The sequence below is a fragment of the Megalops cyprinoides genome, chromosome 20, assembly GCF_013368585.1.
Source record: "Megalops cyprinoides isolate fMegCyp1 chromosome 20, fMegCyp1.pri, whole genome shotgun sequence".
Classification (NCBI taxonomy): Eukaryota; Metazoa; Chordata; class Actinopteri; order Elopiformes; family Megalopidae; genus Megalops; species Megalops cyprinoides.
The window spans coordinates 2,921,080-2,932,636 of record NC_050602.1 but is presented as its reverse complement, the minus strand read 5'-3'; the positions used below and the strand labels follow the sequence as shown (position 1 = coordinate 2,932,636).

Below are 11,557 nucleotides of genomic sequence, written 5' to 3'. Positions count from 1 at the left end.
CACCCTGCTATCCTCTCCTATCCTCCCCTTCCCGGACCAAGATAGCAGGTGTCCACGTCCACGTCCACACACACACGAAATTAACCGGCGAAATGACTAAAAAAATCCACCCGGGGCGCGACTCCCGGGGATCAAACAAACAAAAAAAACAAACAAACCGAAAATAGCCAACTTAAACACAGCCGTGTCAGCACGTTCAACGAAAAATAACTCAAAAATAATTTCCACAATAAAACCCATGCAGTTGACCTCACAGCGTCTCTGCCGTGCTGCTCCCACTCACCTGCCTAAATAGTCCTGGTGTCCGCTTAACCAGATAGGCAGCAGGTGCGGGGCACTCAGGCGGCGAATCCCGTCAACATCCCGATAGTTCAATTATTGAATTTCACCCGGCTGCACGCCCGAGCCCCTTCGCTCTCCCAGGGAGTGCAGCGCGTCCACTGATCGGTGTCAGGAGAAACTCCTGACATACACGTAACTGAAATGCGCGTAACTGGAGGTGCGCAAAAAGGACTTAAGCGCGAATGGGAGATTACGGCCCTGCATGCGGTTGATTTTTATGTCAGTATGTCCACTACATTTCACATTTCATTTCATTTTACATTTTCATATTCCTTCATACTAAAGTGTTAAAATTCAAAATCCATGTAATTTACATAATACAATGTTATTCCAAGCTGGCATTTTCAACATATTTTCCTTTTTAAGCACCACGGTAGCTTAAGCCCACAAGTCCAAAACTATCTTGGTTTTCACTTGATGCTCACAAAAGGGAAATGATAAAGCAAACTGCCTGTGTATGATTTCTGTTCCAGGTTCTGCAAAATACATCCACATGTTCATATATTTATGTTAAGATATGCTACACAAAACAAATGACTTCAGCCTCGAGGGCTTCATTGCACACCATAACACAACCACCATTTTCCCTTTTCATAAAAGTATTTTTATTAGAAAAGAAAACACTGAAATGAAGCAATTAACCAAACAGCACGATTTCAACGAACTTGGTGCCTGGTACAAATTTACCCTTGTGGTTGCTGGATTTAAAACATTGTCAGACTTCTATTTACAAAGCAATTCCGATCTCTTCAGAGGGCACAAACATAAAAAAACTAAAACTTTTGCATCATCTCTCATGAAAAGGTCTACAACGGTCAATGAAGATCTCGATGAGAATTTCCTAGGAGAAATCTACATTAAGTAACCATGAAAGGGAAGGAGAGCCAACATATCTGTGTGCTAGTGGTTCCAGGTCAAGAGATGCAATACACAACAATAAAAAATGGTGGCAGTGATGATTAAGTTGATTCTTCTCGGCTGTCCTGTGTTCCTTCCTGCCGCTCTGCACTTCCGCTCCGTTTACGATCATGTTTACTGTGGTCCTTCCCCTCACTGTGCTCCCGCTTGCTGAACCGCTCTTTACTGTGACTGCGCTTCTGTGACCGCTCCTTACTGCGACTGCGCTTGTGTGACCGCTCTTTACTTCGGCTACGCTTGTTTGAATGGTCTTCACTGTGGCTGCGCTTGCTTGACCGCTCCTTGCTGCGGCTGTGTTTGTTCGACCGCTCTTTACTGCGACTGCGCTTGTTCAACCGTTCTTTACTGCAGCTGTGCTTTCTTGAATGGTCTTTACTATGACTGCGCTTGTGTGACCGTTCCGTACTGCGACTGCGCTTGTGTGACCGCTCCTTACTGCGGCTACGCTTGTTTGAATGGTCTTTACTGCGACTGCGCTTGCTTGACCGCTCTATGCTGCGGCTGCGCTTGTGCGACCGCTCTTTACTGCGACTGCGCTTGCTTGACCGCTCTACGCTGCGACTGCGATCTCTCTTCCTGGGCTCTCCATCTGCCCTGCCCTTGCTCTCGCTCCTGTGTTTCCTCTCCCTGCTCCGGCTTCGGCTGCTCTTCCTCACCTTCCTCTCCTCCCTTTCCTCCTTATGCCTCCTGTCTTTTGATCTCTCCATCTCCCTTTCGCTGTCCCTGTCCCTGTGGTGATCGCGGTCCTTCTTCCGGCTGCGGTCACCCTCCCCGTCGGCCTCCCGGTCCCTGCCATCGTTCTTGCGGTCATGGCTGGCGCTGCAGCTCCGGCGGCGGGCCCTGCTCCTGCTGCGTCTGTGCTCCGGGCTGAGGGAACGCCGCCGCTCCTTATCGCCCCTGTGGCCCCTATCCCCGCCATCCCGCTCCTTCCTCTGCCGGTCTCGCTCCCTCTCCAGCTCCCTGTCGAAGCTGGCTGGCCCCCGGGCATCCCGGTGGTGGCTCTGGCTCCTCGACCTCTTCGGGGACCGGCGAGGGCTTGGGGTTCTCCTGGGTGTCCTAAAATGAAACGCCACGTAATCAGGCGGGACACCTCCGAAATACAGTTCTTTTGCTCTTTTGTGGTTTTACAGAAAATGAATCTGCCTGTTACATTCGCCGGGCTGGAAGCACGGGACCCACCTGGATCGTCGGCGCGGCAGCTGCCTCGTCGGTTCCTCAGCCACCGGCTCATTGCCGTCACACTGCGGGGCCTTCCGTGGCCGGCTCTTCATCTGCAGGTCAATGGCCTTCTGGACTGGCACAGGGATGCGCGGGAACAGCGTGGAGAACCACTCCAGCTTGGTCAGGAAGGAGCGCAGCATCTCCCCGATGGTCATGACGCACCCGCCCCCAGCCTTCACATCCAGCTCCTGTAAAACAGCAGGTCATCCAGGCCTTTTATGATACAGCTCCACGCACCCCATTTACTTCTCATTTGATTCACACTTTTTGAGGAAGTTACTGATCCTTTTCAAGGAAGGCACTCCTTTCCATTTCTTACATTATGTTATTGTCATTTAGCAGACGCTCTTATCCAGAGCAACTTACATAGGTCACAATCTTCACTGCTATCCATTTATACAGTTGGATATTTACTGAAGCTATTCTGGATTAAGTACCTTGCCCAAGGGTATAGCAGCAGTGCCCCAGCAGGGAATGGAACCAGCAACCTTTCACTGGTTACGAGCCCTGCTCTTTACCACTATGCTACACTGCCATTACTTAAACTGATTTCACCAAGCTCAGTATCTGTGTAACTTATTTCAGAGAGGTATCTAATATAATAATTGTGTAACAATGACCATAAACAGTTGCTGATCAAATATATTGATATAGTTCTCTACTCCTGAGTACATGTATTACATTGTAGGCCCTCTGAATATTAATAAAATAACAGTGAAACACTACAGCAAACCAACTGTCTGTTAGTACCATGGCAGATTGGCTCACAAAAACATGTTGACAGGAGATAACTGTTTTTTGTTTTTTTTTCTTCTTCCTTTTTTTCCATTTTCTCCCCAATTTCGAATGGCCAATTCCCCAAATTTTCTGGAATGCCCAATTTGTCATCGATGTTCGGTCCCATTGCACAACCCCCACTGTAAATCTGGGAGAGCGTGGACAAGCACGTGCCCTCCTCCGATACACGTGATGTCAGCCGCTGCTTCTTTTCGCACTGCGGTCCACAAGCTAAGCTAGCACAGAGATGAGTCGGAGGAAGACATTTCATATGCAGCTTTGGCACGTGGACCACAGGCGCCCGATCGACCAGCAGGGGTCGCTGTTGCTAATGAGACTGAAGCCCCTGCCGACGTACCCACCCCTATTCCCGGCGGAACAAAGCCAATGTGTTCCACCTGTGAGCTCCCGGTCACTGTCGGCTAGTGACACGGTCGGGATCGAACCCGTGCCAGTCTACACTCAGATCGAGTGCTTTTACCGACTGAGCCACTCGGGAGCCCGGAGATAACTGTTCTTAAATAATGGTAACATTTCTTGCTTTGTATGTCATCTTTGGTCAATGCTAATCAGATATTATGAGTGTACAAAACTGTATGTGCACAGGAACAGGAAGGTTTGTACAAGCTAGACTGAAACAAGGGCCAAACAGTAAAACAGCCGCTTGCACTCACAGACACAAACCAACTGTGCAGAGATACAATTTCCAATTCACCTGCTGCACAATGGACATCTGAAGGAGAAAACATGGAAATTAGCCAATGGGAAAAAGAAGTGGAATGGTGTCAGAGTAACAGTGCAACACGCAAGTACAGGCCATGAGACACAATCTGTCAAACATGATACACCCAATGGATGCCTGGTGCCAACCGCTTGGAGTACTGCAAAATGATTCGATTAGGCTACAATATGTCAGTGCCATTTCCCATAATTTCATTAGACTCACGGAGGTTAGTGGAGCATGTCATGTCTACATTTTAAAACAGGGCATGTCTTAGTTTTTTCCAAACCACTGAAATTCCCTTCAACTTACCTTAAAGCAGCAACAGAACAGTGACCCACCTATTCAATTATGAGCAAAACTGAGGAACAGACAAATTAAAAAAAAATAAACGCCAAGGTGACAATCGTGACCAAGTGTGGAGGCGAAACTGAGTGAGGAAACTGTGCATTGATATACAGATTTAAACAGGTGTTTCTTCTACAATGTTACATGGCTGGCAGGATAACTGGGCTTGACAAACAGTGAGAGGGAAAATCAGAAATAACATTTCGTTCAGAATTAGCAATATGATATGTGATACACAAGAGCAGTTACAGCTGCTTATCAATTGACTAACTGATGTTTTGGAGAAGAACCGATCCTGCGAATCGCCTGTATAGTAGTCAAGTGAATATGTGTTTTCAATTCAGAAGACCCCCTTTCTGGGATTTTAGTCAGCTGCACAAAAAACCCATACATAACCTCATCTAAATTAGGGCTGTCCCCTAATAGTCGACCCAACTGTTAGTCGATGAGAACAGTCTGAGTCGACCATGTTTTCATTGGTCGGTTAGTCGCAGAAAAAAACCCCATAAAACTCCATTTGGGAGCTGCGCCTTGTCGTTAAAAAGTTATTCGACTATGTCGGGCAGGAAATCATTTCGTGTGCAACGACTAGTTGACTAATGGCTTTAACTAACAACTACTAGTCAAATAGGTTAATCTTTACAAGAACATCAGTTTAAATTCAAAATGGTAAAACAAAAAAAAAATACATTAATACAATTTTGTATTACTGTGCCCAAATTAAAAGTGCTTCCCTTTTTCTTAAATGCTATTAAAAATCAAAAGTGCAACTTCAATAAAGGTTGGTCAAATAGCAAGATGCTGTGTTACAACTCCGTCCAAGTCATCATCATGGAACTGGACCAATGGATTGAAAATCCTGTCCATGTTGCGCTTTGTGGACTCGTCAACAATCTGTGAAAACATTCGTTTTGACAGCTTGTGCACTAAACATTGCCTAATGTGACAGGCAATGTAATGAGTAGATAGGTAGCTGGCCTGTGTAAGTTTGGAAAGTGCGGTTGTGTCCTGTGATGTTTTGCACAGGTCATTTAGCGCTGGCGCTATCCTGAAAGACAGGTCATGTTCCGCTATAAATGCGGACTTTGTGATTACACACAACGTCTTGGATGGATGAAGCAGCAGCAGCTACAGTGGCCACAGCTCCCGGCAACATTGACAGATAACAAAGAGCCTGAACAGCTACTTTGTGTGAGGGATCTGTATCATGCCGAGACAATACCTTTTGCCACTTGTCCCCTAGGCCAGTGGTTCAGTTAGCATTTGCTACATTTTTTAACATTAAACCACTGTTTCCTCAAAGCTAAAATTAGTCCGAATTTTTCCAATCTAGTGTTCTAATCGCACCGGTTTTAGCATACGCGCTAAATGGCAAAACACATCGGTGTGACTGTACATGCAAAAGGGTTAATGGAGTAATATTTTGTTTTATTTTATTTATGATATTTTAGTATGTTGCTGTTCAGACAAGTTCTTGCTCCGATGCACTCCAATGCATTTTAATAAATTATACGATTGCCTGTCTGGTGTAACTATCTTTGATAATTATTTGACAGTCTGCTGTAGTGCAATATGGATCAAATCTCACTAATGACATTATAGCCTATCATAATGTGTGTGACATTCTTCATAATCGATAACCAACTTTAAGTTGGTGTGCCTTGACGTTCTGGTTTGACCTCTGATGTGCTTTAGCCCCAAAAAGGTTGAAAACCTCTGCCCTAGGCTACTGCATTTTCTTCGAGCACACGGTGCAAAGCAGCTCCCGGGCTCGTTTAATTTGTGACGACATACACCGAACGTTTGTCCATCATTACCGTTTTCATCGAACCAAGCCTATTGCCATTTTTTTTTTCACCCCCCATTCTGTTGTGCTAGTGTCTGCGCCAACCTTCACAAGTTTCGCTTCCATGCTCCATCTATCTGAATGTATGCTAGCCTATTGTGCAGTGATCAACTGATACAGTCCCCGCAAATGCTTACTGGCACTGCCTCACAGAAAGTTGAAACTAGTTGCCGATTGGATAAGAACAGTGCTCTTGTGCCAATACGTCACCTAAATAGGCTACCATTGGTTAAAATGGTAGGAGATCTTTAACCCACACCTTCAGTGTCTGTCTTCTGTGTGTTACAGTGTAATCACAGTCAAATTCAGTCAATAGAGTCAAATTTTGTATGTGATCTGATAGGCCAAAATAGTCAGTTTGGGTTCCTGAAAACATCTTTACAGTGTCAAATGCCATAGGTATTTGCCAACTTGATTGTTGCTGTAACAGAATAAATATGTCCTCTGCTGCTTTGGGGTTGTCTGACTGCAAAACAATCTTCTGTAACAACATCTGCCAGCCTGACAGACAAAATTCTAGAGGTAACACTACGTTAAAAACAAAAATAAAAAAAAATAAGAGTAACCATAAAGGCATTACCCTTTTCCACATACCTCCTCATCATCAAGGAAGGCATCGAACCACTCCACAAGGTCTGCTGGGGGTTGTGTGTATCTACAGCACAACACACAGACAACTCCGTGTCAACATGACAAAACAACAAGCCATCAACACTGACACAAATACAGAGCAAAATGACTTGTCCACTCAAGCAAAGTCCTTGTCCCTGCTAACAGAAATGTACCTTTTCAGAAACCTATACCACAAGCACTATTTACAATACAGTATTAATATGGTTCTTGCTTGGAAATTAACTGGCAACAGGTCATCAAAGTAGCATGTGAGCATATTAACCCTTTTACACTAAACCCTTTACATTAACTATTAGTTATGCTACTTTGACAATCGGGTACCTGTTCATTTCCAAGCAAGAACCATATTAATACTGTATTGGAAACAGTGCTTGTGGTATAGGTTGGGTGGTATATTAGGTGGTATATTGCTTGTTAACAGCAATATAAAACTCAGTTCATATGAATGAGTTATAGAGGTGCATTGTGTAAAATAAATGAAAGCACAAGCTAACCTTATGTACATGAAGCCAAGGGCTCTGATGTAGGGGGAGTCCGTGTGTGTGATGAGTCCCATCACCTGCTTACGAGTCAGCTTCAGAGTAAACAACTTGTACAGCAGGCAGAACGCGGTGGAGACAATGCCTCCGGTGCCAACGCCGCGGACCTGGAACAGTCAAACCGGTTACAATGCACCTTCCATGCAGAGTCTCAAAGCAAAGCATGATCGGGCAACTGAACTAAACAGGTGGTTTGTGAAGTGGCCTTTGCCATCCTGTACTATGGACAGAAGTAGTCAAAAGGCACGTACTTCTACTTACCCCTCCGCACATGCCCGTCTGACCCGCGGTCTTCCTGCTGCCTTTCTCCCACGGCTCTATGTGTGTCACCTGAAACACAAAGCAAATACATAACCATCACTAATTTGCTTAAAACCTGTCAGGTTGCTGATTTTAGTGAGATAGCGTCGGTGTCACAGACCAAGACCAGGAGTTGATTATCTGTATATGGCGAACAGGAGAGAAGACTGATGGTGGAACCACACAGCTATATTTGTTACAGATAATATGCCAGCGTATTAGCATCACTGTACCTTGTAAATTACCGACTAACTTGAATAGCTGCCGTTATGTGCGTAACAGATGAACAAGACAAACAATTATGTTTACCTTGGTCCAAGGGAGGCTACTTAATAAGCTGGGAAAACATAAAATTAACATAGCCGGCATGGCTATGTAACTTTATACAAAATGAGGACGCTTTATAATCGCAATGATCTGGGAAGAGGGTAGAGTTGACTAACTCTGGTGCCTGGGGATCACTAGCTAGTACTGAGGTATGCCGGCAAGATAGTTGGCTTTCTCATTTGAATCACCGTAAACTTCCGTCACAACTATCTGTTCCCCTCATGTCCAAAGCAGGAAATGAAAGTAAGAAAGCTACACGCACAGATAGCGAAGTACCATAGTGAATGGTTAGCCTACCTTGAAATAGATTTCGTCCACGACCTCGTGGTAGGTCTTCAGCTCGTATAACTGCACCTTGAAATAGGGCGACGAAAGCACGTTCGTAAGAATCATGGGGTTTAGGTTCATGGTCTTCTCGTTGCCCCACAGAGGCAACACGTTTCCATGCTTTCCCGATGGAGCGGGCTTATTCATGGCCTGCTGCTGCGGCTGATTCCCGGCGACCAGCGCAGTGTTATTGGCCATAATCTGCCGCGATAGCTGCTTAGCTATCTCGCTAGCTGGCTGACTAGCTAACTCACGCCGACGTTTTGCAACCCGGGATGAATGCTGATGTATCAATATATTGCCATAAAACTGTTCCACGCCTTCGATCTTTCTATGGCTGAAAATAACGTTCTTCACACATACATGTACGCTCAATACATCTGATAACCGTCACATTAATTTTATATGGTCGGCTAGCTTTGAGGCTTCGCCAATGCACATCGACAGGAGAACAAGATGGCCAGCTGTTACGTAACTACCGGCAGAATAGCGGAAATGACATTCACTCTTGACATGCCGCTCAGACCTCTGCATAGTCACAGCCAATCTACGCAGAAATGACAGCGGCGTAGTGCAATTGTAAGAGACAAGAGGTTCATATCGTAAAAGTTCTCTCGTCGACTCCCAGGCAGGGTAATGATATGTTTCCTTTAAAAGGTAGAAGTTGCTTCAGTGGGTATCCAAGTATATAAAAGGATGACATGAAAGCTATTCCAATAGCTCTGGACTATGCGTTTTATTATTCTATTCGTTGCGAAATTTCGCAGTACGAGACAAAATGGAGCCGTCGAGCAGTGAGGATGATTTTGTGGTCCTTTCACTTCTTGAAAGTAGAAAAAGAAAATATTGGGTCCAATCCAATCCTGAGAATGCGCCAAGAGGAAGGAGAGTTCCCCTGCTGATAAAGGAGCTGTGGAATTATCCCGATCGTTTTCAGGTCTATTTCAGGATGTCGAGTTTGATGCGCTGCTAGTGTAACGGGTGGTATCTTGCGTTGTGTTTAATTCGATGTTACGTGGGTCAGCGAGCGAGCGAATTTCGAACCGAGGTTCTCACTGCCAATCCCTTACGGCCAGCGTCGTTGCCAGTTGAGCGAAAGGCAAATTGCCTCCATCGGTAGGTACCCTTAAGTCTGTCGGCAACAACGCTACTTAAGCAGGTCTCGGGGGAATGACGTAGCCGCTGCAACCGCTCGGCTACCTGCTACCGGCTACCTAAGGCTTTACGCAGGACTCACACGAGCTAATAACTTCAACTCTGATACACTAGCAACACTAGAACCACATTAAAAAGACGACCACTGATTTCCTCGATCCAGTTGATCCTGAACAGTGGCTGGCAGTATGTTGGGACACACACACACACACACACAAAATAGGCAATCCAAAATGTGCCATCGGAAAATGCGCGCTAGGTGATCAGCCTTTCACTGGATCTGCAGTTATAATCCGGGCACAGCTTCAAAACGCTGCAACATAACATATCATGGTCAACAGTTGTCCTGTGGCCAGTCGGTTTATCACACTTTTCTGCCAGAGCTGATAGTATTTGTGTTACGAAGCTGTGCCGGAGATCCCGGATCCAGTCGCGTGTAATTGCCTAGTTCGTGCATGCACAGAGTTCACACCCTCTTGAGATTCCTTTGAATTGTTCCAACAATCTGAGTGGTCAAAGGCTTTTGACGGATGCGGAAAAACGCAGAAAATCGAACCTGTTCCGAAAACTTTAATGACGGACGAAAATTTCGGAGTCGGTGTGTAAACGTGATTGACACAACATGAGGTCGTATTTATTTTTAAACATGCGACCATTTCCGACGAAAATACGGACTAAGTGTGCAAAAGCCTTAAGAGGATCAATTGCTCTGTCAGTTAGCATTTGGCTTGCTTAGCTGCGCTTTATAACTGCTACTTAAACCTAAAGTATCACGAGTTTAACACGCAGCTATGTGTTAAGATAAACGTGAGTGCTGTGTAACAGCACACACGGGTTCAGCTGATTCGCAGTTACCAACTGTCTGGAAACCGGAAGTTGGAGATCTACCCAGAATCAGAGCCTGAGATTCTCTGCCAGAACATAAGAGTTAACAAGAATGCGACTTAATGACATAATTTAGGATTCTTTGCCAGTTGGATCCTCGATGTAATATATATATATATATATATATATATATTATATATTCATTATATATATAAATAAATATATATTGTAATTGTTATTAGGCTTATAGACTTATACAACTGACTTCCAACAACAAATCCCAAAATAAAGTTTATTTCCCTATTATATATATATATATACACACACACACACACATGAAGATGTAGAAAGTTATCTTCGCAAATCCTAATTATAGGACCATATAAAGAGATATGCCTATATAGCTTTTATTTCACACAGTCAAAGTAAGTGACGACATACACCTACATGGGGGCAGAAATTAACAAAGTATTACAAAGTATTTGCTGTGCTTTTTAAATTGTTTCTTGTTGCCGCCTTTACCCTGACGCTCATTGCGCCGTTGTGGAACTGTACACATCCTGTCCCCGTACTATCGCTATACTTACTGTATGCACTTTTGTAAGTCACTTTGGATAAAAGTGTCTGCTAAATAAATAAATGCAAATGTAAATGTATGCAATCTCACTCATAAATAGTTGAGCAGTATCATCTGCTATGCCATTATTGTTGCTTGCACCACCACACTTGCACTTTATGTATATTTTTTGTCTTTTATAGTATCTGTATATTGTGTATTTTGTCTGTAAATAAGATGTACATTGTCTCTGTATATTCTGTATATTGTCTGTACTGCTGAGAGACACCAACAGCCGGAACCAAATTCCTTGTGTGTGCTAACCTACTTGGCCAATAAATCTGATTCTGATTCTGATTGTTAAAAGGTGTGAACACAGTGCTGCCATCTTAGACGGGATACCATTATTATTACTATTATAATATGTGTAAAATGTTATTAATATGTGTTGTCAGTTTACAGATCATTATCTGTTGCTCTTGCACATAAAAACATATGGTCACACATTCTTAAAGAATGTCAGAGTAACAAAATCCATGTAAGTACTATGGGCAATTGTGAAAATAAAACTAAACATTGTGCTAAGTGTAAAAATATGATACAGATACCATTTTTACTTGACAAAGATGACTCATAAAATGGCAATGCAAGTGTGGTTGGATTGCAGTCAGGGAACAAACAAATCTTTGCAATCCATTGTATACTGCATAGTCTCCATTTTA

At 44.0% G+C, this 11,557-nt stretch overlaps 1 protein-coding gene across 2 annotated transcripts; it reads right to left on the bottom strand.

Annotated features, from left to right (window-relative positions):
• Positions 1-989: 989 nt before the first annotated feature.
• LOC118795782 (pre-mRNA-splicing factor 38B-like) lies at positions 990-9,336 on the bottom strand. 2 transcript variants are annotated; one of them, XM_036554509.1, is made up of 6 exons: positions 8,270-9,336; positions 7,607-7,675; positions 7,301-7,452; positions 6,768-6,828; positions 2,440-2,669; positions 990-2,316 (listed from the first exon to the last, which is right to left on the bottom strand). In XM_036554509.1, the coding sequence occupies exons 1-6, from the start codon at positions 8,495-8,497 to the stop codon at positions 1,302-1,304; spliced, it is 1,755 nt and encodes a 584-aa protein (XP_036410402.1). In that variant the 5' UTR covers positions 8,498-9,336; the 3' UTR covers positions 990-1,301. The 2 variants fall into 2 exon arrangements, with proteins under 2 accessions (XP_036410402.1, XP_036410403.1); XM_036554510.1 differs by lacking the exon at positions 8,270-9,336 and having other exon boundaries at positions 7,597-7,673.
• Positions 9,337-11,557: the final 2,221 nt, after the last annotated feature.

Bases quoted from the DNA above. Each gene is read 5' to 3' on its own strand.
- LOC118795782 (XM_036554509.1), bottom strand. From the start codon at position 8,497: ATGGCCAATAACACTGCGCTGGTCGCCGGGAATCAGCCGCAGCAGCAG. The intron at 7,676-8,269 runs GTAGGCTAACCA...TTTGTGTTTCAG, and splicing joins TGGACGAAATCTATTTCAAG to GTGACACACATAGAGCCGTG. The intron at 7,453-7,606 runs GTAAGTAGAAGT...TGACTGTTCCAG, and splicing joins AGACGGGCATGTGCGGAGGG to GTCCGCGGCGTTGGCACCGG.